This window comes from Gracilinanus agilis, chromosome 1 (genome assembly GCF_016433145.1).
Source record: "Gracilinanus agilis isolate LMUSP501 chromosome 1, AgileGrace, whole genome shotgun sequence".
NCBI lineage: Eukaryota > Metazoa > Chordata > Mammalia > Didelphimorphia > Didelphidae > Gracilinanus > Gracilinanus agilis.
The window spans coordinates 706,079,687-706,106,291 of NC_058130.1; the positions used below are offsets into that span (position 1 = coordinate 706,079,687).

Below are 26,605 nucleotides of genomic sequence, written 5' to 3' on the forward strand. Positions count from 1 at the left end.
ATTTATGTGCATTTATTTTGTATCCTGCAACTTTGCTAAAGTTGTTGATTATTTCTACAAGCTTCTTAGTTGATTCTCTAGGATTTTTTAAGTAGACCATCATATCATCTGCAAAGAGTGCTGAAGGCCTTGTTTTAGGAAGCATGTTGATAAGTTGGGGTAACTGGGGTGATGAAAAGCTTTGTGATTGTGCTATAATAATATTGGTAGGAAGAATGGAAAATGTCTAGCATGGAGAAAAGAAGACTCATTGACATTATAACTGCCTTCAATTATCTAAAGGACTGTTGTATAAAAGAGAAACTAATCTTCTTTTTGACCCTAGAGTTGGTGAATAAGAAACAAGAAGTAAAAGTTACAGGGAAAGATTCAACTCTTGTCAGAAAATTTTTCCAACAATTTGAGCTATTGAAAAGTCTAATTGGCTGATTAGTGTAATGCAGGGATGCAGCAAAAGCTCTTGCTTTTGCAAACAAACTGTAGCAGCTCTGACAGTTGGAAAGGAATAGAATGTTGAACCAGCCAGGGTGCTGGGCTCACCGGAAAACTGTTAGAGCTGGTCTATAAATATCAGATTCCCTTTTATTTTTGCTTGCAAACAAAAACTGGATGACTACTTACCAAATATGTTGGTTATGTTGTAGAAGAGATTTTTGTTTAGGTTCAGGTTAAACTAACTGTATGGATCCTAAGATTCCTTCTAGCTTGAGATTCTGCGATTCTGTTTTTATAGGCACTAGGAATTGGGTTCTGGAGCAGAGTAGTAGTACAAAATTGGGCTCTAAATTAAATTAATATGCCTATGATCTGGAAGATGAATTGGAGGGTTAGAGATTAGTTGAAAGCTTTTGTAGTTATTTAGGAATATGGTGGTAAAGAACTGGTCTTGGGTTGTAGAATTGGGAAGTGGTTGATGAATAAAAACATTCTGAAGGAGGAAAAAATGGTAGGATTAGATGAGCAAGTTGCATATAAGAGATAAAGGAGATAAAGCCAAAGATTACTTCAAGGTTTCTAGTCTTGGAAATGAAGAATAACAGTGGTACTGAAAGAAATGTAGTAGTTTCCCATTTCTATATCTCTGTTTGTTTCTCTTTCTCATTTGCTGCTTTCTCAAGCTCTTCCCAACTTTTTTATTTAGGTAATCCCCTAATGCACAAAGGCCTTCTGCAACATAGTTGATAAATGGTCATCCAATTTCTGCTTATAGACCTTTAGTGAGGGGGATCCTGGTCATTCCTAGGGTAACATGTTGCATTTTTCAGTAGCTCAAGTCATCAGAAATTTTTCTAGCATTTGAAATCTGCCCATTCAACTTATATATCTTATTATTGCTCATTCTCCACTCTGGGGCCTTCTGTTCCCTCAAGATTCTGCTCCAGGTCCCCTCCTCATCTTTCTCTATACTCTTCACCTCAGCAACCTTATCTGTCTGTTCTCATAGCTCCATTTGTCACAGCTACAGACATTTTTTTTTCTAGATGCGTGTCTTCAGCCATGATCTTTCACCCAAACTTCATACTCACATCTCTTAATTTTTATGGGTCATCAAGTCAGTTAACAGACTTGTTTATTGTGTACAAGACAAAGCAGAACCAAAGAACACCAGAAGGGCATAGAAACTGTCTTTTTTTTTTTTTTTTTTTTTGTCTCCCTGGCACATAACCTCTATGTAGACTTTGGGTGATTAATAAATGGTTGTTCAAGTTGACAGTTGCTATTGGGGGCTGTGAGATCATGTACATTTAGAGCTCATTTGTGGTCACTGAACTTGAGATACTGGTGGGACATTAAAGTGGAAGCATCATATAAAAAGTGAGAAATTAGGGGGCAGCTGGGTAGCTCAGTGGATTGAGAGCCAGGCCTAGAGACAGGAGGTCCTAGGTTCAAATCTGGCCTCAGACACTTCCCAGCTGTGTGACCCTGGGCAAGTCACTTGACTCCCATTGCCTACCCTTACCAATCTTCCACCTATAAGTCAATACACAGAAGTTAAGGGTTTAAAATTTAAAAAAAAAAAAAAAAGTGAGAAATTACTGTAGCAGTGATGGTGATGCTATGGTATGGGCGCCAAAGGTGGCACATGGAGTGCTCTCTGTGGGCACGCAACTGCCTTCTTCCCCACCACTCCTACCCCCACCCCCAGAGTTCATTACTAGAAAGGCAGAGGGACTTTGGTGCCAGGCGGAGCTACTCTGCTCCCACTCTCCAAAATGCCCAATTCCTTTTTTTCTCACACCCCTCCCCCGACCCCAGCAACTTAATGGGAGCTCACAGGGGGTAAGGTGGGTGGCTCACAGGCAGCAGAGTTGGAAGGGAGCAGAGAGCTCAGGCCATTCCCCTCCCCTTCTCTACATTCACTTCACCCACCCCTCTGCCCAGCAGCCCAATGGGAGCCCTTTCTCCCTCCACTGTGTGGGGTAAGGAGCGGGGGTGGGGTGCATTCGCCACAGAGGTGGGGCAGCACTCTCTCTCTAAAAGGTTTGCCATCACTGGCCTATAGGCAGGTCTATAGCTCAGAGAAGAGGTTGGGCTGGAGATAAATTTGGAAGTCATATTCAGGTATGTGACAAAGGCTTAAGGTGATCAATCTCTAGAGAGAAAAGAAGAGAATTGAGTGCATTTCTGAAAGTTCTATATATTTGAGCAAGGTGTCGAATAAGGAGGCAGAAAAAGGATTAACAGTTCAGAAAAAAATCAAAGCAGATAAAAAAATAATTACAGGTAGGAGAACCAAAGATAAATAGAGGCCAAATGGAATGACCTCCAGGAATTGATGCAGAGTGAAAGGAGCAGATCCAGGAGAACATTGTACACAGAGACTGATACACTGTGGTACAATCAAACATAAAGGACTTCTCTACTAGCAGCAATGCAAGGATCCAGAGCAAGGCTGAGGGACTTATGAGAAAGAAAACTAGCCACATTCAGAGGAAGAACTGTGGGAGGAAAAATACAGAAGAAAAACAACTGCTTGAACACATGAGCTGTTGGGGATATTATTGGGGATGTAGACACTAAACGATAACTCTAATCCAACTATCAATAATATGGAATTAGGTCTTGATCAATGATTCATGTAAAACCCAGTGGAATTGTGCATCATCTAGGGGGGTTTGGGGGGGATTGGGGGAGAGGGAAAGAACATGAAATACGTAACTATGGGAAAATATTCAAAATAAAATAAATAGAGGCCAAGGTCAAGCAGAAATCAAGGATGAAGGCCAAAAAAAAGGTCATTGGATTTGTCCCTTAAGAGGGCATTGGCTCTGTTGTGGTTCAACCACTTCACCTGTCTGTATTGTCTTTGCATTTACTAGTTTCAGTTGCTCTAAAGAGTTTTTTCTTCAGATGACTACATATTTTGATCTTTCTTGAAGGGATATTTTACTTTTTAAAATTTAAAAAAATTAAAGTGCAATTGAGAATTTCAAATGATATTATAATTGTTTACTTCTGAAAAAGTTGCTGTTTGGAAGAAATAGGTTTGTTATATTTAAGAAATATAACAAATGTTAAGGTTCATGGTATTGGCAGAAAAGATAGTGACCAGAGTAAAAAGTTGGTAATGGCAAACTGCAGCATATGGTTTTAGCCATTTTGTTCCTTATATTATCACTAATGGATTATAAAACATAGGGATTATATCCCATGACATCACAAATCTTATATGAACACAATGTCCTAGACTGGCTAACCCTTATTTTTTTTTAACTACCATATAGGAATGGTCTTGCAATATTCTTTTGCTTCCTCTGGAGAGTGCCTGGTCAAACCTATTCTCCACCCACAGAATAACTCAGTACTGCTTCCTTTCCTTTCTAAATATCTAATTTCCTTTAAGGCCCAGTTCCGCTTCTTTATTAGGTCTCTCTTGATCTCCCCAACTGTTAGTGCCTTCCACTTAAAATCATTTTTTTTTATTCTGTTTTGTGTTTTGGCAAGAAAACCTTCTCTATCATGTTTGAGAACCTGTCAGTAAAAGGTTTATTCTGTACATTATTACACAAACCTAAAGACAAAAAGACTTCAGATGACACATAGAGAAGTATGCCTGTCTCTCTCGAACCAGTGGGCATCTGAATACAGGAGATTTCTTAAAGGTACTTAGAATATACAGTATACATGATGCCAAATTTACAGCTGGTCAACCATTGAATCATTGGCCTTGGAAAAAAGAAGTAATTGAACTAAGGGTAATCTAAGTGGGTTGGTAGGAGTGGAAGACAAATGCAAAGATTGAAAGGTTTCAGTAGAGTGATGAATGGTCTCACTCTTTCTATATCTGTTCTTCTTTGATTTCCCTTTTGCCCTTCTTCCCACAGGTGAATGGTGTGACCCTACAAGGGGCTGAGCACCATGAGGCAGTGGAGGCACTTCGGGGTGCAGGTGGAGCAGTGTTGATGAGAGTCTGGCGGGAGCGAATGGTGGAGCCAGAGAATGCAATCACCGTCACTCCTTTGCGTCCGGAGGATGACTATAGTCCCCGAGAGAGGCGGGGGAGTACCCTTCGTCTGTCTGAGCCTTCCAGTCCCACCTGCCCTCCTCGCCAACGACATACTACCTTTCTAGTCAGAAGTGAAAGAGGCCTTGGTTTCAGCATTGCTGGTGGCAAAGGCTCTACACCCTATCGAGCAGGAGATGGGGTGAGGAGATAGAATGCAGGTTAAAGGGATGAGATGAGATGGAAGGCTAGGATAAGAGTAAAGGCCAAGGTTAGAGTTAAGGACTATTAGGCAGAGAAAAAAGAAGACAAGGCTAAGGATAGGATAGAGACACTTCCTATATTTCTATGGAATTCAATTCCTGAGCTGAGAATAGCTCTAGTGACATTGGATCCTCCTTCCCCACCCTCAGTGGTATTTTGGGACAGTGATTCAGTGATAAGACTTTCTCAAAGCTCTTACTTGGGATAGTCTGCTGGGGAGCCTGGGAGGGAAAAGAAGGACTAGAAAAAAATCTGAGTAGGTAAAGGTAAGGAGAAAGATGGCTTCTAAGGTTCCTTCTAATTGTGAAGTTGTATGAAAGGAGAGTGTGTGAGAAGTTTAGAGCAGGGTCTAACTATTCTATTCTCTGCCCAGGGAATCTTCATCTCAAGGATTGCTGAAGGTGGGGCTGCCCACCGGGCAGGCACATTGCAGGTTGGGGACCGAGTAATCTCAGTGAGTGGCTAGATTTCAGATGCTTGGGATCTCCTCTTCCCTCAGAAATTACACATGGGCTCTTGTGTAATCTCTCTCTCTGGGTGTCTCTCATATGCTTTTTCTCTGCTTTGGGAATTGCAGGATTATGGAGTAGGGGTGTGGCTGTATCCAAGGGCTGAACCAGCCCAGTTTGTGGGGGAGGTCTATTGGAGCCTCTGTGGCTAGCCAGGGTGGTAAGAGATGGGACTGTCTCTTCAGCGCTGCTTCTGTCTGTTCTGGCCCCTGCACAGGGATGGGGGTTCAGGGATAGCTGTCTTGCTTCTCTGGTCCCTGATCCCTGTCCCTGGGGGCAACTCTTCCAGATCAATGGGGTAGACATGACAGAGGCCAGACATGACCAGGCAGTCGCACTGCTTACTGCTGCCTCCCCTACCATCACGCTGCTGCTGGAACGAGAGGCTGATGGGCCTCTCACCCCTGCTGCACCACTCAGCTCCCCTCTACCCCCCAGCCCTGTCACACCCATGGCAGTTGGGGAGCCTGGGCCCCCTCCTAGCTTCATGACCACCACTCTAGAAGGACCGTATCCTGTGGAGGTGAGGAGCCCCCAACCCTCCCCCTTCTCTATTTCTCAGTCCCCACTTACCTTAATTTCTCCACATACACATTTTATTTTCTATTTCCCTTCCTCTTCCCCCTGCCTAGTGTTTCCCCTTCACCTCTCCCACTAAGGGAGTCCTTTATTCTTTTCTTTCTATCCTATGAATTTTTTTAAAATCTCCTAGGACAGTGATGGGCAAACTATTCCCTGAGGGCCAGATCCAGGCTGTAGTTTGCCCATCACTGCCTTAAGCGATTCCCTAAGGGTGGATCTGGCCCTCGGGGAATAGTTTGTCCATCACTGTCCTAGAACCATCCCTATTTTATACCCCCTTAGAGTAGGATTTTGTCTTCTGTAGTCTGAGGAGACTGTGTTTGTCCTTCCTCATATACCCATCCAAGTCAAAGATGTCACCATACATCTCTGGCTGTTTAGTAGTTCGTAATGATCCAAGGATATTTCTAAATAGTTTTTTAATCTCCATTTTCAACCGGTATTGATACTCAGTATAATTAATTCCATAAATTTACTATCTAGTGTGGGATGTAGGACTTTTTGTTGTTTGACCCAAAATCTGTCTTCCGTCATATATAGGAGGGCATATCTCTAATATCTGAAATTTAATGTATGAGCTTCTCCTTGGCCTTCCAGATTTTTTATAACCCTGGATGCACTCTTAGTTTGGGTCTTTCAAGATTGAAAGGGCCTGTATTCTTCAGTCTGTCCTCATATGTTCTTGTCATATTCACCTTCCTATGTCCTACCCTACCATTTCCCTCACTTATGTCCAAATCACCTTAGCTTCCTTGGAACTGCCTTAGGTAGCCCTCTTGTGGGTGTGGGTGTGTGGGGGGCTTGAGGTTTGGAAACCAGACCTGCACAGAGAATCCTTGGTGTATGAAGGGCAGAAGATATGTCTTCCCTTTCCCTTCCTCATAGTGCCTAACATGATCTAACAAGCCCCATGGGCTGATGGTCTTAGGGAAGCAGCTCCAAAATGAGGATTAGGAAACAGTTTCAAAACTGCTATTAACTAGCTCTGAAGCCTTGAGCAAGTCACTCATTTCAGGTGCCATATCTCTGAGGAGCTCATTATCTCTGAGAAGATTGAACTGGATGGTCTGTATGATCCTTTCCAGTTCACTATAGCTCTGATGCTAGAAGTTTCTAGTGGCTACTAAGGTCCATCTTATTTATCACAAAGAGTAGAGTCTTTTATCCTATAAGTAGTTTGGAAGATATCCCCCAATAGCTTACCCTACATTATACCAATTTGAGGTTTCCTTGCCCTTTTTTCACCTAACTTCATCACTTTGTATTGATGTTTATCCCCACTGGGTTAACATTTCACTTCAAGGAGCTTATTGTCATCTACAACCTTGTGGTAGTGAGATTTCATTGTGCGGTCTCTGCCAGATTATTTATAAAAATAAATCTTGCTTATTTTTCCCTATCCAGAGAAAGTTCAAACTCCATAATGTACATCAAGCCTTTTGTTTCTATAAAAGTGCTATCAGGGTGTGAACTTTTCTTAAAGTTTTTGATCCCTACCTCTTTGTTTTATGTCTCCAAGACAGTTCCCTAACTTTGACCCAATATCCACTGTGCTCTATACTTACTCCATCATAATTTCTTCCTTGCCCTTTCAATATCTCCAGGAAGTCTGCCTGGTGAAGGCTGGTGGGCCTCTGGGGCTGAGTATTGTTGGAGGCTCTGACCATTCCAGCCACCCATTTGGGATCCAGGAGCCTGGTGTGTTCATCTCTAAGGTAGTGGTACTGGGGAGGGAAGGGAACAAGTTGTATATATGGGAGGTGGGGTTGTATCTCATTCCTCTTTCCCTGTCAGGAATACTCTTCCCCATGAAGCCTTATCATTGCTGCCTATGTGATGGGAGATAGTGTTTGCATATAGTGGGTATATGTGTTATCAGTGTGGTTGTACACTGCCTGGATAGAGGGATATCTGAATATGGGTTTGCTAAAGAAACAATATCTAGAAACTGAAACTAGAGTAAAGGAGGTCAGAAAAAGCCAGCACATGCCATTTGTTACTTCATTCAGCCAGACCTGTGCAAGTATATTTCCTCTTCCTACTTTCTGCCATCCAACTCTAGCTGGCTCTCCCATTCCATAAGATGTCCTGCACTGCCCTGTACCTCTGCTGTTATGTTTCTACTAGGTGCTTCCTCGGGGATTGGCTGCTCGAAGTGGGCTTCGTGTGGGTGACAGAATTCTGGCGGTGAATGGGCAAGATGTTCGAGGAGCTACACATCAGGAGGCTGTGAATGCCCTACTCAGCCCCACCCCTGAGTTGTGTCTGCTGGTACGGAGAGATCCTCCCCCACCAGGCATGAAGGCATGTATCTCTAACCAGGCTATGTTGGACCTGGGGCATAGGGCTGTTTGAGAGCAGAATGGAGATTTTGTTGGGTTTGGAGAGATATGGCTGCCTTCAAATGGTGACAGATGACTTCTTTGGCCTCTCCTTTTTTTCTACCCTTATTGCCTTTAGGAGATTTGCATTGAAAAGGCCCCTGGGGAGAAGTTGGGGATCAGTATACGAGGTGGGGCCAAAGGTCATGCTGGGAACCCCTTTGACCCCACTGATGAAGGTGTCTTCATTTCCAAGGTGAGATTTCCTGAAGCCTAGAGGGATCCTCCACCAAAATAATTCCAAGATTGGGAGGTTTTTTCTTACTTCGCTCTTCCCCACCAAACCCTGGAGGGAAGTTCTCCTTTCCCCTTCAAACATATCTATTCTAGGATTCACCTTTTACCTCCAAGATCCTTTTCTTCCATTCATACATTTTCTACCCTGTGCTTCCTAGTGACAGAGCATGACTCTTCCCCCATTGTCAGTCTACTGAGTTTCCCCTTTATCCTCCTGATATCCCCACCTCCATTCTCACCTTTTCACATTCCTTTGGTTCTCAGGTGAGCCCAGCAGGTGCTGCTGGGCGAGATGGCCGCCTTAGAGTGGGAATGCGGCTCCTTGAGGTGAATCAGCAGAGCCTGCTAGGCCTGACACACACTGAGGCTGTGCAACTACTTCGTGGTGTCGGAGACACCCTTACAGTGCTTGTCTGTGATGGTTTTGATCCTGTAGCTGCTGCTGCCCTTGAGGTCAGTCACCCAGCCAATGACATGGGAGAGAAGATATTTATTAGACATTTGGTCAAGCTCGCTTAGCTGTGCTAAGTGCTATGAGTATAAATAGAAAAATCCTCACCTTCATGAAGTTTTAAGTTTTAATGAGGGTGACAACACCTAGAGGACCTGAGAGGATTGGTTAGGAGAGTAAAAAGGGCAAGATATGCTAAGATGGGAGATTCCTTGTGACCCAGAGATGACCTGGCCTAGTGGCACAACCTAGTCATTTAACCTCTCTGAGGAGCCTCCATCTTTCATCTGTAAAACAGAGGAAAGAATACCTCTAGCAAATACCCATTTAGTGACTTAAGCCTCCAAACAGAACTCAAAATCCTCACAATCAGCAGCCTCCAATCTATTCATGAGATGGGCACAGATCCGATGCCCCTTCTTCTACAATGTTAATTCATAGCCCAGGTGTCTACCCTCCCAGTGATTCTAATTCCAGTTCATATTTAGATTCTAGTGATCCCTGATATTATAATAGGCCAGTTTGGTTGAAATAAGAGAATAATTTCTAGAAAGGTAGACTGGTGCCAGATTTTTAAATGCCAAGCTGAGGAGTTTGTTTTTTATCTTGAGGAAATCCCTGATAGTTCTTGAGCCAGGGGGGTGTCATGGGTAGGAAGTTTATTTTAAGAGGTTGAATTTAAAAAGAAGAGAAAGGAAGCTAAGAGCTCAGTTCAAAAGCTATTGCAGTGATTAGAGTAAGAGGTGATGAGGGCCTGAACTTGAGTGGAGAGAAGTGCAAGGTGTTATACAGGCATGTTGGCAAGACTTGGTTAACTGCATGGATATTTGGGGTGACTGGAAGGGAGGAGTTGAGATTGATTTCTTAATTTGGTTTGGCTGCACTCAGCACCTTTGAGCTGTCGGGTCCCAGTCTCAGAAGGCAATTCACTACTTCTGAGAGATTCTCTTCCTGCTGTTGAAATCATTCCTATCACCAAATTCAAATTCAACATTTATTAAGCATTTGCTGTGTACAAGACACCATGCTAGAGAATAGTCTCCAAATCCCTTCTCAGGGAGTTTCATTCCCTGTGTATGCATCTAGAAGAAGCCTAACACTCACAAGCTTCGTAAGAGTGGAGTGGGAGATGGGCCTCAGAGAAGCACCTCACCCTAGGGCTCAGATAAACTCTGCCATGGCATGCCTTGTAACCTGGAGCTAAGTGGGTCTCGGTTTCTTCTTCTGTAAAATCAAGGGGTTAGACCACATTAGAGCTTCCTAATCTTATTTGTGTCTTGGATCCTTTGGGCAGTTTGGGGAAGCCTATGGGCAGAATTAGGTTTTTAAATGCACAAAATAAAATACAGAGGATCACAAGGGAAGCCAATTATATTGAAATATGTGTATAGTTAACAAAAATTTTTTTTCTAAAAACAGTTCTCAGACCCCAGGTTAAGAGATATTTATCTCTTGTTCCTTTTGCAAAAGTACAGATAACTTTCCATTTCAAGTTAGAAGGTTGGACTTGGAGTAAGGAAACTCTTGAGTTTAAATCCTGCTTCTGGCATGTGCCTTGGATACAAGCTGTGTGAATATGGTTAAATCACTTAACCTCTTAGAATCTGTCTCCTAATCTGTTAAATGGTGACAGCACCTGTATTATGTAACCTTCCAGTGGTTGTTAGTCTCAAATGAGATACTATAAAGTGTCCTGCAAACTTTGAATGCCTTATCACTGTAAGTTATGTAAGTTACAGTTAATCCTGCACATATTTCAATTAGTGATGCCTTTACCTGGAACTGAGTGTTTAATTTTCATTGGCCTACAGTGCTTCTCTTATAGGGTGAGATAGCCAGTATTCTTTATGCAGTATGGTATAGTAAAGCAAGTAGTCATCATGGAGTCAGGAGAGGCCTGAGTTTGAATTCTGAGGACACTTCTCTACTTCTAAACCTTTGATCTGCAAAATGGGGATAATACTTGAATCACCAACCTCAGAGAGTGCTGTGAGGAAAGTACTTTATTATTCTAATAGTGCTATAGTTTTTTTTTTTTCTTAAATGGATTTGAACATTTTAAGTTATCAAAATTAACCAAGTACATAAGGTAGCCCTTGTCAACATTTATACATTTATAGCAACATCTCTGCAGTAGTACATAACTTGCTTCAAGGTAATTCCAAACCAGATTCCCCTCCTGGAGCCAGGTCTTCACATATCCCTCTTACGCTTTTTACTTTCCCCTTTTCCAGATGTCTCCAGGTATCATTGCCAACCCCTTTGCTACTGGTATTGGACGCAAGAACAGCCTGGAGAGTATCTCATCCATTGACCGTGATGTGAGTCCTGAAGATCTGGACAAGGTTAGTATGCTGCATAGTCAAACTTCCCTCAAGTCCTTTGAGTAGCCCATATGATTGACATGAACAAGGAGCTTCCCCAGTGAGTTGGTCAGAGTTCAGTTGTTATTGTGAATCACATGGCTGCTCTTAGGAGACAGATGCTCAAAAAAACCCCTTAGAATCTGTGATGAGCACAGTGTATTCTGGTGTAATTCCCAAAGTAATTTGGGAAGGAAACTTCTGCCTCTTTCTTCCCTTCTTATTGACTCTCCCTCAGCTTCCCAAGATCTGACTCTCCCTCAGCTTCCCAAGATCTGACTCTCCCTCAGCTTCCCAAGATCTGAGTTCTTCTTTCTCCTCTAGCTTCTCTTTCCCTCCCTCTCTCTCTCCCTTCCATCCCATAAATATGTGTATCTGTAGGGCTACAGGTGGCGGGGAATGACTCTTGTAGGCTCTTCCCCTCCTCCCGGCTTCCAGTCTGTTTTCTTTCCCTGTTTTCATACTTTTCCCACCTAAATCCTGTGGTCCTGGACTGGTATAGGAGGCTGTAGGTAGGAAATAAGCAACAGGAAGTGTCCATGTAGAGGGGGGAGTGTGTGTCCACTAACTGTCTCTACATCTTGCTTTTCATTTTTTTTCTCATTGGGTTCATTCACATGTCCCCTGTGTCCTGGTGACAACTGAATTGATGGAGGTACCAGGAAGGCATATGGTTATAGATGCTTACTCAGAGCTAGCCAGGGACCAACTAACCCTTTCCAAAGATTAACACCAGTTCTCTCTAAGACTTCCTAGAAATTCCAACCTATTCTTTGTACTCTTTACATGTATATTGCTCATGTATATCTTATATACTCACATATGTTATATAGCAAGATCTTTGAACCACAGAATTTCATAGTCAGAAGACACTCTGGAGCATATAGCATCCAACTCTTACCTGAAAGGTATTCCCTTGACAATACTACTTAAAAATGGTCATCTAGCTTCTATTCAAAGACCTCCAAAAATGGAGGAATTTATTAGCCTACAAGGTAGCCCTGATTTCATTTTTAAATAGTGTCATTAGGAAATTCTTCCTTATATTGAGTTGAACTCTGTAACTTCTTATTTCTCCTAATTCTTCTGAAGCCAAAAAGGGCTATTCTAACCTTTCTTTCACATGGTAGCCCATCAAATACCTGAAGGCAACAATCATGTATACACACTTATCACTCCAAGTCTTCTCAGTTAAATTCAACCAACATTTGCTAAGCCCCACCCTTTTTGTAAAATATTATTTATGTGTGGGGATACAAAGACTAAAATAAAATAGCCTCTACTTTCTTTTTAAAATAATTCCCTTTTGTCTAAGAATCAATACTGTGTATTAATTCCAAAGCAGAACAGCAATAAGGGCTGGGTAATGGGAGTTAAGTGGCTTGCCCATGGTTACACGGCTAGGAAGTATCTGAGGCCAAATTTGAACACAGGAACTTTCCATCTCTAGGCCTGGCTCTCAATCCACTGAGCCACCCACCTGCCTCCAATAGCTTCAACTTTCAAGGAAGTTCCCCTCATTTGGGGCAACACATATACACAAACATTCTCTATGCCTTCATATACTCCTTAGGTTGCAAGGTTTCTAAGCTTCTTACCATTCTGGTCAGTTTTATATATTCCTTCTCATGTAGACCTAGGTATATTTTCTTTGGATTGTCTTGCAGACCCTGAGTCCAGAACCCCTGAGACTGGATTACCGAACCCTGGCTGCTTTACCTGGAAGCAGCAGTATCCAGAGAATTAATTCCAGGGTAAGTGAGTTCTCTCTCTCTGTCTCTCTCTCTCTCTCTCTCTCTCCCTCTCTCTCTCTCTTCCTCTCCTTCTCCCTCTCCCTCTTCCTCTTCTCTCCTCTCTCCCCCTCCTTCTATCCTTCCCCTCCTCCTCTTTTTTTACCCCCCAGAAACATGTGTCAGCTGTATGAAAGTGAATAGGATAGAGAATGAAGATAAGAGTATGAGATTGATAATATCAGTGAGTGCTGAAAGGCTGTAAAGAGTTTGGGGGAACCAATTAGGAAAGGTTTCTGAGTATAGATGAGCCTTGAGTTGGGCCTTAGAAGATACTGGGATTTAGAATGACCAAAAGTAGAAAAGATTTTCCAAGCCAAAAGAATAACAGGAGCAGAGGTGAAGTGTCAGTAATTTACAGGGCACTTTCAAGAGATAGTAAGGAAACTGAGTAGCTGAAGCTGCAGATGAGGCAGGAAGGAGACATGTTCAGAAAGGTAGGTTGGGTCCAGATTGCCAATGGCTTAAGGTAAGAGGTACTCAATTAGGGCTTCCCTGAGAGTGCATCAATAATAAACTTGTAATAAATAATCTTTGTATATAGAGCAGTGGGACAAACCCAAAGGACATTCGAGCTGAGATAAGATAAAGTCTTTACCATGAAGGACCCTTAAATTTGGTAGTGAGATGGAGTATAAAGGGAGGAATGATTAGTAATATTGTGAATTATTTACAGAGCAGTGTAGAAGAAAGAACTCTAGGCTTGGTTCAGCCCCTGGCTGTGCTCCTCACTACCATGCAGCCATGGGCAGGTCCTTTAACTTCTTTGGGCTGCAGTTTCCTTCTCTATAAAATGAGTTTAGATAATTTTAAGATCCCTTTCTAATCTGGGATCTCAAGGTGGAGTAAAAGAGAACTGACAGTGTCAGCCCAGGTGACCCTGATATTTTCAGTTTAGCATATATAACAGAAAGAGCAATTTGGGAAAAAATTTGATAACTAGATGTGCTTAAGCAACTAAACTATGCTAGGGGCTTGGCATTTAGAAAAGAGTTTAGGGCTAATTATATAAAATGGTGAATTATTTGGGTTTGTTTTGTTTTAAGACCCTTATCTCTATCATAGAATCAATACTACGTATTGATACCAAGGCAGAAGATGGGTAAGGGCCAGGCAATGGGGGTTAAGTGACTTGCTCAAGGTCACACAGCTAGGAAGTGTCTGTGGCCAAATTTGAACCCAGGACCTCCCATCTTCAGGCTTGGCTCTTAATCTACTAAGCCCCCAATGAATTACATATGAAAGGTGAAAACAGAATATTAAGAAACTTAGGACATAGCCATATATGTCCTAACCTGTCCTAAAGGTTGGAATGGGGAAGATTATCAGGAAAAGAAGAGTCAGAGAAAGCCAGGATATTGTATTAGCATAGAGGTCAAAGAAGAAAAGTTTCAAGACGGAGAGGGAAAAACCCTGTTTTCCCAAATGTGGCCTTTTCCATGAATATTTCCCACAGTTCTAGTCATGTCAGTGCCTCCTCTTCCATATAGGGTCTCTACCACAACTCTTCCCTCCTCATTTATTTCTTCTCCCCTCCCCTCAGCAGATAAAAATAGCCAGCTGGGTGGGTGTGATCAAAGGCAGGCTAGCAGCTGGGAAGCCCAGGACCCTCAGGAATGTTGTGAGGCTATGAAAGGGGTGTAGCCCATCTAGTCCTAGAGACCAGTGTTCTCCAGAGGAGGTGAGGAGACTACATCTTTGTTGGGGGCTCTGCTGAGGCTTAGTTTGGGGGAGGATTTTGTGGGTACCTGTACAATAGGGGGCAGGGAGGGAGGTCAGTTTAAAGGTGGTTTGTAAAAGAAGATGCATGAAGGGAAGAGGAGGAAATGAGAAGGGGAGAGAGGATATAAATAAGATTTAGATGCCTTCCAGCACAAAGAAACTGTGGGTTTTATTTTGATACTAACCCCCTCCCATTGCTCTCTCTGATCCTATACATTTCCCATTCTCCCCTGCATCCATTTTTTGAATCTGTATTTCTAGCTTGGGACAACTTCAGGGGTTACACTTGTTATGATATAAGACTTTTTGCTATCTATCCTACCTAAATTCCTCTTTTGAACCATTCCCATATTTCTTCTTCCCCCTTGATAACTTTCTCCTGCTCCCTTTTTCTTCCCTGCTCTTTATCCTACTTACCTCTCTCTCCATGTTTCCTGCTGGTAATGGCACAAAAAAGTTGAGAAGGACGTTGCACAGGACCCCAACGCCATCAGAAAGAGTCTATAAATAAGCTAATTAAAGGAATTTCAAACAGGCCATTTAGTAGCACTTCCCAAGGTGGTGGGCTCAGGAATGGTAAAGGAGATTTCAAGAAACGGGCTTAATTCTGTGCCCTGGTCTTTTCTGAGGAAAGGTATCAGGAAGATTCCTCCTTCTAAACGGCCTTTTAGAAGAGCAGCTAAGTTAGCAAGAATAGGTCAAGGAGTGGTAAATATGCAAGATATTCTGGGCCGAATCCACATATTAAATATTAGTAAATTCTCCTGGACAGTCATTGGGAAGTTTTAAAGGAATCCAAGAGTGAAATTGAGGAAAGCTTGATGAAAATGTGTAATGTGTCCTGACAAAAACGTGCACTGTTCAGGAGAGTTGGCACACAGCCAGCATGCCTCCTGCTGGAGATGAGGCCTGTAGCTAAGATGCCAGAGGCAAGACAGGCAGCTGTCTAGGGCCCAAAAAGGGGAGAACATACCCAGACATACTTGGTCATTTATTTTAAATAAGTGCACATTTTCAGTAACAGAAAATTTTTTTCCATGGGCCATTGTTATTTATATGATGATTTAAGTCAACTTTTATAGTTGACTCAAGGCTCAAAGTCCCCAAAGGCAGTAATATAAAGGAAGTGTCATTTTTAAAACTTGTATGTTTATGGGTTAAGAACTATGATTAGTAGGGAAGGTCTTCTAAAGATGGATGTCCTAGGGCTGATCCTAGCTAACATTTTAAAAAATTATATAGAAGAAATATAGTCTAAAATAGCCATGGTTAGAGACAGTACACAGCTCTGGTGGGTAGTAAAATGTTGCTCTAATAATACAGATTACACAGAGAATTCCTGAAGCTGAACATGGGATAGGGAAGCATTAGTATGGACAAATGTAGAATAATATGTTAGGGAGGAAGTCATTCAAACTCTAGACTTCTGGACTTTGAGTTCATAGAGAGAACGTAGGAAGAGGACCTAAGAATTTTTATAGATTTAAATAAATTTATTCCAGAACATATTCTTGTTCAAATAAGGGTTGGTCTTGAATGACCTTCACAAACCCTTCCAATTGATAATATGACTCCTATAATAGACATAATAATAGACATCATTTAGTACATTAACATGGCTAAAGAAGATTCAAAAAGAACAAGAATGGAAATAAGGAAAGATTATTGAAGACAAGATGAAAAACACAAGCTTTTTAATATTGGAAAATTGAAGGCTAAGAAAAAACAAGATCCAAGTCAGGAAATTTATAAAATAGAGCAAACATGAACTTAATGTATCATAATTAGGCAATAGATTGTGGGAGCCCGAGAGAGGGATTTAGGTAGGTTAGATAACAAAAAGTCTTATATCATAACAAGTTGTAAACCCAGAAGTTGTTCCAAGGTAGAAATACAGATTCAGATAGAATTTTCATAAGTCACTGAGTTCCAGGGTCCTCTGGAGAGGATTTTAGGGATGTCTCTAACCTTCAAAAATAACACGTTGAGGGGGCAGCTGGGTAGCTCAGTGGATTGAGAGCCAGGCCTAGAGATGGGAGGTCCTAGGTTCAAATCTGGCATCTGACACTTCCCAGCTTTGTGACTCTGGGCAAATCAATTGACCCCCATTGCCTAGCCCTGACCACTCTTTTGCCTTGGAACCAGTACTTTGATTCTTTGAACAATATTGATTCTAAGACAGAAGGTAAGGGCTTAAAAAACTAATCAAATAAATAAATAAATAACGTTGAGGGGGTGGTGGCTAGTGGATTGAGAGCCAGGCCCAGAGATGAGAAAGAGGTCCTGGTTTCAAATCTGGCCTTAGACACTTCCCAGCTGTGTGACCCTGAACAAGTCACTTAACCCCTATTACCTAACCCATACCCCTCTTCTGCCTTAGAATCGATACAGTGTTGATTCTAAGATGGAAGGTATGGGTTTTTAAAAATAATAATACTAATGTGTTGAAGATTGACCATGGTCTTTTCCAAACCAGTCCTTGGTACCCTGGACAGAATTGGGGGTGCTAGGCTGGCAGAAAAGGGGATTGACACTAGGGGAAGGGAGCATTGTTTTGGACTTTATTATACTTGTGTCCATCATTTTTCCTCATCTCTTCTTCCATCTCCCTTCCTCACTTACACTCCTTTTCTGTGTGTCCCATCTCTGTCGGTCTGTCTTCCATCTTTCTCTCTCTCTCATGTGAAGCTCCAGTTTTCCTCTCTCCTGCGCGACAGTCTCTGGGAGCCCAAGCCCAGCGCGATGGACAGAGCCCCAGCAGGCCTGCACAGAGCTGAGGGCAGCTCAGAGGTCTCAGCCTTGGTCCAACCTAGCAAGGGCCCCTCTGGGTTTACCCCAGTAATGGGTGCCTCCCCAAGAAGTTCTGAAGAGCCCGTGGGGGAGGGGGAGAGCCTGGTGGATTCCAAGTCAATTCCATTTGGGGAGAACCCTTTTGTGCTGGCCAACCGGGGAACATCATGCCTAGGGGGACCTCCCCTGGGATATGGCCAGGGAGGGGTGCTGAAGACCAGCCTCTGCATCCCCAAGGCAAGCAGTACTTCACCCTTACCCCAGTAACTGTGTAATAGAGACTAACCTGGGAGTTGGGCTAGGCACTAAGGTAATAATTGTAAGACACACTAATTATGATCCCTAATTTCCAGACCTAGAAATGAAGTTGGGGGAGGGAAAGAAAGTAGGGAACTCTTAATTATGACCTCTAAACACCTTCCCTCATCTATAAGTCTTATAGTATCTTCTTCATCCATGTTCATTTATATCCCTGTTATCTATGAGGATACCCACAGAGAATATTTTAAGCTTTTTCTGTCCCATCCCCAGGTCACTTAGTCAACTCTCAACCCTTCACCTCTCTCCAACTTCCTATACTTTTCTCTGTCCTAGCCTTTTAACGCCATACCCATGTAGATATATATTGATCTATACACATACATATCTATCCCCTTTGGACCTTGTGAGATTATGACTATATCTGTGTGACCACCTCCTATCTCCCTCTCTTTTCTCCCTCCTTACCTCACAATTTTGTCTCCTCTTCTAGGCTTCTCCGGGGGCCATAGGAAATCCTCTTGAAGCCCCTCGCTCTCCCAGTAGCCAACAGGTGAGTTTCAATAAGGGATGGGACTTGGCAAGGATATTGGCCTGAAGAATTTGTAGTAGTGGATGGGACAGCCTGGCAGGGGAATCTTTTTTTCTTGTCTAGGGTCTGTCAGTTAAATATATCTTTAATCAAGGCTCCTTACTCTTCAGGAGCCTTTGGTATAATGGCAGAGGCCTATCCCCTTTCCCATCTAGGCAAGGGTCTGAACTAGAGTGGTAACTGTATGAGTGGGTAGAGAACAATAAATATGAGTATTATTATGGAGACAGAATTAGGTAGGCTTCATATCCAATTCAGTATATGAAGTGAGGAGAAAAAATGTTAAGAATCACTTTGCTGCAAGCCTGTGTCACTGAGAGTATGGTGGTGCTCTTAGAAATCGAGAAGTGTATAATGGCTGGTTTGATGGTACTGGGGAGAAGATAAGTTTCATTTTGAACACATTGAGCTCGAGATGCCCATGGTAGGGGCCTCCAAAAAAAGATATTCAACAAGTAGTTGGTGATTCAGGAATGAAATTCAGAAGAGAAATAAGAACTGGATATGTATATGTGGAAATCTTCTGCATCAAGGTGCTAATTGAACCCTTGAATGTTGATGAGATCACCAAAGTAGTGAGAATATTAAAAAGAAGGCAGCCCAGGAAAGAGTTTTGGGGCTGAGGTTGGATTATAATCTAGCAAAGAAGACAGAAGGGGATTAGTCAGATAGGTGTTTCATAAAAAGTTCATCAGAAAGGAACAGAGTTCTATATGGTTTGAAGGACATTGTTACCAATGGGGAAATCAAGGAAGCTTTTCTGGAAGAGGTGGCATTTCAGTGGGTGGAGACAGTAGGCAAAGGGCATATGAATTACAGACAATTCTTGCCTTAAGTAAGGGGACCTCTGGAAGGCTTCTACTTAAAATTTTTTACATAATGTGAATTTGCCCATGGAGGTGGGAAAGGGAGGGGGCTGACATATGGGAGCCAGGGACAGAAGCATGGTACCTGAACACTGACAGACAAAAGACTGACATGCAGGACCCCGACAAGGGCAGGTAGGCATATGGGTGATAGGGCAAAGGTCTCCTCTCTCAGTGCCTAAGGTCTCAAGCCAAGCCCCACTGTGTGGTGGCAGCAGCGAGTCTTCTGCCTTATTTGGTGGGGAGGGGAAGGTTGTTGATTATGTTTTTGGTGGGGAGTGGGAGGCCATGGAGTGCCTAGCTGAGGGGTAGAAGCAGAGAGAGAGAGCATAGTACTGATGTGGACTGAAATGTCCCATGAACCCTGCCAAGCAGCTGTAAACCGTCAAAAGAACATAGAAACAACTAGTTGATTAGAATGGAGCCACCTTTCATTTGTAGTTATGAGTTGCTTAGATTCACAGTTATGAGAAGATTCCTTATATCAGTCTTTAGATGTAACCTAGATCCTTAGTTAGGATCTCTGGACAGCAAGTATAGGTGGTTCAGTTTCCCACTGTAAAATGGAATTCTTTATTCCTTTTTAAATTTTAACGGGGGACCTGGAGGTCTTCTTACCATAGAGATATGTAAAGATTAACTTGCCCACAGTAACAGGAAGTAGAAACTATAGAAACAGGAAGGAGGAATCATAGAGACAGGAAGTGAGGTAGAAAAAGGGTATAAAAAGAGCCAGCATCAGTTGGGGGGGGGGGGCTAACTGGCTGTTTCAGGGAAGTTGGCTGCTGGGAGTGTGTTGGGTTGGTGGTTGGCATTTGGCATTTAGTTGTTGGAATATAAAAGGCGAGCCTGAGCTTAGAGGGCTTTTAAATGGCTTTAGCCTTCAGAGGGTTTTTTGGCTTTTGTTTTGGGCTATTGGGTTTTTTCTTTCTTGAACTTTTTTTGAAGGTGGTTGGTCTTCATTGACAGACCTAATTGGGGTTGGATTAAACACTGATTGGGTTGGTTTTGATTGGGATGGATTGGGTTGGAACTTTGTGGGGTGGTTGTTATTAGCGGTAGTCATAGGCAATTATAGACATAGGTAGTTTTAGGCGGTATAACTAGTATAGACATTAGGGAATTTTCTTTATCTCTTTCCTATATTTCCCTCCTTTACTATATTCTTTTCTATCTCTATTTTAATAAAACTAAATTGTTAATTGTTAAAAGTTGCTTTTTTATTTTTTTCAAACTCCTATTTTAACCCTTACACCAGTGACAGGACTAGGTTCAATTTCTAATGCTCAATTTCTAAACTCACTGCCTTCCTTAGAGTCTGTGCAGAAAAGAGCAAAACTTGACCTAAGGTTGCCCCAGGGTATTTAATATCTCATTTACATTGGTGTTTGCTTTCCCCTAGTGGGCAGAGTGAACCATGGGTAAAGCCACATAGAACATAGTGGACCATGGATAAAGTGACATCATTCATTCCCCTGGAGACAAGGGGCAGCAACTGCCCAAACAAATGACCCCTTCTTTAGTAACTAATCAAGATAAAAAGCATTACTGAAAGCCCTTATCCCCTTTTACTTTTACACTCTCTACTGTTACCATACCTCCTTACCTTACCTTAATTACTTACTGTACTAGCAACTCTTGTTATTATATTCTCTTATAATAAACCTCATTTCCTCAAAATGGAGTCAGTTTGAGCCATCAATCAATTCTTTGGACAGGACCCAATCAGCATTGCCCACATCAATACTGTAAGGTAAACATAGCTATTTATTTTAGAATGTGGATTTTTTTTAGAATTCTTTATTCCCTAGTAGGCTGGCAGCAGAGCCTGCCATAGGCCTGCTCTCCAACTTTTGCTCCCAGCAGGCAGAGGCAACAGTGGGCAGACCTGTGGAGGGAGTGGAGCTACACAGAGCCCCATGAGCAAAGAAGGAAATTCTGCAGAACAGTACACTTAGATTAAGTGAGAACTGACTGTCTAAGCATAGAGAACAGTGTTAATATAAACCTGGAGATGAGAAAACACAGGGCATGTTAGGTGAATAAGAAAGTAGTCCAGGACCTTGGATTATAGGATTAATCAACACCTAGTGAGGCAGTCCCTGCCCTGCATGGTATTGGTGGAATAGAACATGTTCACAATAAATAAATGTTGGATATATGTAGAATACACAGTATTGGAGAGATGAGTGGGGATACTAGTAACTGGGGGAATTAGAAGAGGCCTTTTGGAGGAAGGATCAAAAAGGATCCAAGATTTAGAGCTAGAAGAAGGGACCTCAGAGGCCTGTAGAATGACTCCTGATTGAATAGAAAAGACCCAGAGAGGTAACGAGTGACAGACAACACATTTTAACCTGACTTCCGAGTTATTGAAATTTTGGGGTCTCTGAACTAAATTTCCTGTGAGCCCACTGACTTCCTGTGGAAGTTTAGGGGGTCTTTGAACTACATTTACCATCAGCCCACTGGCTTCTTGCCTTACATCATTATGTAGACAGTTATGTAATGACATAGACAGAATAAAATCAAGAGGTGGACTGGGACTGGCTCTTTTTTCCTCCTGAAGCAGCATGGTGGCAGCAGGTAATGGTGCATCTTTCAAACAGCTAGCATGGCATGTGGCTTCATTTTTCTAATGGCTACCAATAAATCTTTTAAGACCATAATATTTTTAAAACTAATCTTTTATATTCATTTTATTTCTTATACTTCTGAAAAAACAACCAGTTTGAAATATGTAGGAGGCAGCTAGTAATGAGGAACTGGAGCTCAGGAGAGAGATGAGGCCTAGAAATAGGCCTGGAAAGTCATCTGCAAAGAGATGACATCAACATAAAATGTGCAAAAAAAGTAGCATGAGAGATTATTGAAAGAATAGAGTGACATAAGATTTCAGAGAGGAATGAATGAATGGAGCATTTGTTAAGCATTTACTATATGCAAAGCACACTGCTAAATATTGGAGATACAAAAAAAGAAAAGTGAAACAGTTTCTGCTCTCGAGCTAATGTTCTAATGGGGAGACAACAAATATGAAAAGTTTCAGCTGCAAGTCTAGTGGAAAGATCCCAAGGTACAACAGATAGTCATGCCTCTTCCTTATGTCATGTCCATTAGCAAATTCATATCACTTTCTGTTAAACCAGCACCAAGGACTTCAGTGGCAAGAATTTTGTTTCTGGGTCTTCATTAGCTGTGTCTGTAGCCTCTGCAGTAGCAGTTGCCAGGCTGCATCTCCACAGGGATTGTTTCCCAATCTGATGGCTGCAGACACAATGGTTAAAGCATTGCTATTCCCAAGGTTTTTAGGTTCAATCAGTCAGAATTCATTTATTAAGTGCTTGTAGGGTTCTTGCTAGGTGCTCAAGAAACCAAAAAAAGGCCAAAAAAAAAAAACCCTCACGGAATTCCCAGTCTAATGAGAGAGATGTATGCCAACAATTACATACAGAAAAGATGTATAGGGTGTCCCAAAAGTCTTTTAACCACACTAAGGATTTTAGGATACCCTCTATACAAAATAAATTTGGAATATGCAATATATGGGAAAAGAGTGATCAAGGTAGTGGTGGTGATTTGACTTGGCTGGCCCATGCTGCTTCCTGTCTCTCCCTCAGAGAGTCTTGCTGTGTCATTGAATTGCTGCCCATGTGAGTTGATTGGCAGTTGCTGGAGATGGCTATCCCTTTCTCCAAGAGAATTGCTTCCTCACATGGCTCTGAGGGCCAGGCTGAAAACAAACCTGGTAATCTAGAAGGTGCTGCCACTCCCAAGGCTACTATGCTTATCTGCCAGTTGATGGTAGTTGGTCAGCAATTGTTCCTGGTGGTAATAAGGAAGGTAGGCCTCCTTTGTGATAGTGATTACTTCCCTCACTGATAGCATCAGGGACGCACTGCTGTAGGTAGCACAAGTATTAGTCTTATCTTACAGATGAGGGAGACTGACACTTAGAGAATAGTCATGACTTAAACCTAAGCTTTACACAAGTCAGTACAGAGAAGAGCTGAGATCTGCTTCTAGGCCTTTTCCTCCTCTACTTTAATAGAGGACTCTGAATAAATGGGAAGTCTACGTAGGCTTAATCAGAAAAGGCTTACTAGAAATCCATCTTATGTTGTGCCTCTAATAATCATCATATTAATAAAAAAATAATCTTTGTATAGCTCATTAAGGATCAGAAACAGTTTTTGACTCTGTAAAAAGTAATGGGGAGAATTATTCAGAAAAGGAAAAGAATCAGGTATTCAATGAAGACCTTTGCCCTTAAAGTGAAGATGGGATATGCTGTGACTTGTCTGGAGAGAGGTATGTCAGAAACCAGAATGGTTCTTGAGGTCAAGCTTCCAGCTAAAAGAAATCCATTCACTGACGCTTTTAGATGAAGAGCTTGAATCCCATTCATACCTTTGACCAAAAGGATCTAGATCCATGGCAGTATTGTGGGAGAAAGGGGGGCAGAGCAAACTGTAAATGGGGCCTGCTGAGGCCGTGACCCTGGGTAAATGGGAGAAGGCTATTTATATGAAGATCTTGCTCTGGGAGCTTGATGCTAGAGGTCTATGTAGAGATTAGACAAGGAAAGAACACACCTATTGACAAAGTCAGAAGCCACTTTTGAGGAAAAAGTTGACTTTACAGAATGTCAGCATTATCCAAATGAAGAGAATAAATTGAGAGGTCTCTCAGAGGATGGGTTAGGAAAGGATAATGAAGTGTATGATAGGACAGGTCAAGCCAACAAGTACTAGGAGGCCCTCACAAAGATTGCAAAGCCAACGAAAAGAGATTTTAAGGAGTCATTGAGAAGAATATCTGTGAGACACATCCTTGGTGTTGACCCTTTGCCCAAAGTGGTCCAGGGAATGAGAATGTCATTAGGATGAGATGACTAAAATCTTTGACTTTAATGAAGATGACATCAGGGAGTTTGCTGCTTACCACATGCCTTAGGAACAGCTGGGTCATGTTTCATTCCAGATATAATTTAGCTAGGTAATTTAAATAAATCCCCTCAACTGTATGACATCAATGCTGGAACTTTTAAAAAACTCAGGGACAAAACTATGGAACTACCAACCAGAATGTGGAACTTGTCCTTACAGATAAGTCTTGCCAAAGGTACACAGATATCTTGCTTGACTGTTATCAAACCTGGGAAACAATTCCTGTGGATATGCATCCTGGCTACTGCTCTTACAGAGGCTGTAGCCACAGCTAACGAAGACTCAGAAAGTTTTTGCCACCAGAGTTCTTTATTAAACACTTGTAGGGTTCTATGCTAAGTGTTAGAGATAAAAAATTTTTTAAATTTTTAAAAAGGCCAAAAACTGTCCCTGCCCTCAAGGAGTTTGCAGTCCAATAAGGGAGACATTGGCACTTGGACTTCTAAGTCCAAATGGCCAGTGAGGTGCTAGGCCCTGTCAGAAAAGGATCAGAACCAGCACTACAAATGGTCTTCTCTTACCCGGCCTGGAAGGGAGAGGTGGGGGCAGAGGCATGGATGTGTCTAGCTACCACATCTAACTAGAGACAGAACAATTGACCCCAGTGATTAAAGTCAGAGACTGAAGAGTAGGAAGGAACCTCAGATATTCTCTAGCCCAAATCTTATCCAAAGCCAAATACTCTTAGTTGAGCTGGTTTTGTGATGGGGATTATGTCATATGAAGATGAACTAAAAGATATATTCAGCTTCCACAGTCTGGGAGGAGGACCCAAACTAAGATGAAGGAATGTAATTAACAGTAACAAAATCATAAAGAGGCATGAGGAACTAAAGACAGTGAGTGTGAAGCTGCACAGAAAGGCAGGGTTTGTTTGACCTAAGAAACAACTTCTTATATTTAAAGACAAATGTATTGCTTTGTATGGTCTTGAACTCCCTGTCACTACAGTTTCTCAAGTAAAGTCTGAATGGCTGTCTGCCAGAAATGTATAAAAGGGATTTTTGCTGTGGTTGGGAAGTTGGACTGAGTAACCTCTGATCTCTTCTAAAAGTCTGTAGTTCTAGGGAAATATACACTTGTCCACCAAACTCAAGACCTAGGGACCAATACTGGCATTTTAGCCAGACTCTAAGCATGGGCTGCTACCTACCTGAGCCTTTTTCTGGCCTCTGGTGTCATGGATATACCTTTCCCTCTCAACCCTTCTTTCTTTTCCCATCTTCTTTGGAATGAGTCTTTGATGGCATAGTCAAGGTACCCTTTTGAGAGGGTAGCAAATTTTGCATAACTCCCTAGCAGATTCTGAAGAGAAGGGTATTTGTGAATTCCCCTAACCTTCTCTCAGTCTCCTAATACCCCTATGAAAGGTAGATCAGTAGGGTTGGCTTGAAAGAGTTAAAATGATGGTATAGAGCAGGGGTCGGCAACGTATGGCTCTTTCTGCAGGAGCCATCAAGTCAATTTTTTTCAAGTGCTGTTACAGGAACACGCACTGTGAGCACTGTACGGCTCTCATGAAATTACATTTTAAAAAATGTGGCTTTTATGGCTCTCACAGCCAAAAAGGTTGCCGACCCCTGGTATAGAGGGTGGGTGCAGATCCCAAAAAAGGCTGGTTTGAGGCTAGTCTTAAAGCTCTAGCTTGAATAGGTAGTAGTAGGGATCAGGGTTAGACAATTCCCAGATAGCTCTGTGCCTTCTGGCCTCTTTTAGAAAGGTCCCTGTAGTTTTTAGGGTAGGGTCCCTCTGATCTCTTCCTCTCTCTCCCATGGATCCCTCTGTACCTGTTTCTGGTGCCCTCAGCCACCTGCCTCCCCCCGACCCCTCCACCTGGTGGGCAGGGAGACCCGGTTTGTAAGTGTCTTATGTACTGCAGCTCCTTCTGCTTGGCCTTCCCTCTGCCAGATGGTCTCCAGTGCCTCTCTGTCCCCTGCCTCTCTCTCCCTCTGGCACTTGATTGGGAGGAGCAACTAGCAAGGCATGTGCTTTGGGGCTTGGCCCCTGAGGTGTTGGGATAGGCCAGGGCCTCCCTTCTGGACCTAATATCCCTTTCCAGCCTTTTTATTAGATGTGGGGAGGGCCAAGGAGGAGGTAACTTGGGATTCCCCAACCCAACTTTGCCCAGTGGGCACTGGATGCAGCTCGGGGGCAGGCTGGCTGCACTATTGGCTGCTAGTTTTGGGAGGGTGGGGGTGGAGGGGAGCCACATTGACAGGAGAAAAGCTTACCAATTCTTCCTTTGTTTTAGGCCTCCATCAGTTTCCTGCCCTCCCAAGAGGAGAACAAATCTGTGAGTGTCCTTTTCACCCTATGCCCTTCCTCTGGGCTTTGGAGATGCCTTTTGCCAACTCCTTACTGTTTCTCCAACTTCTACTCCATTTCTCTCCATATGATAGTCTCCCTA

General features: G+C 42.5%; 1 protein-coding gene across 1 annotated transcript in view; it reads left to right on the forward strand.

Moving 5' to 3' along the window:
- The window catches only part of SCRIB (scribble planar cell polarity protein), a 71,310-nt gene that overhangs the window by 30,624 nt on the left and 14,081 nt on the right, over positions 1-26,605 (forward strand). The window contains exons 19-28 of the mRNA XM_044669700.1: positions 4,326-4,646; positions 5,082-5,162; positions 5,507-5,740; positions 7,404-7,514; positions 7,927-8,103; positions 8,260-8,376; positions 8,682-8,870; positions 11,103-11,213; positions 12,899-12,985; positions 18,285-18,344. Of these exons, the coding sequence (XP_044525635.1) occupies positions 4,326-4,646; positions 5,082-5,162; positions 5,507-5,740; positions 7,404-7,514; positions 7,927-8,103; positions 8,260-8,376; positions 8,682-8,870; positions 11,103-11,213; positions 12,899-12,985; positions 18,285-18,344 (1,488 nt within the window). The remainder of the gene's footprint in view (positions 1-4,325; positions 4,647-5,081; positions 5,163-5,506; positions 5,741-7,403; positions 7,515-7,926; positions 8,104-8,259; positions 8,377-8,681; positions 8,871-11,102; positions 11,214-12,898; positions 12,986-18,284; positions 18,345-26,605) is intronic.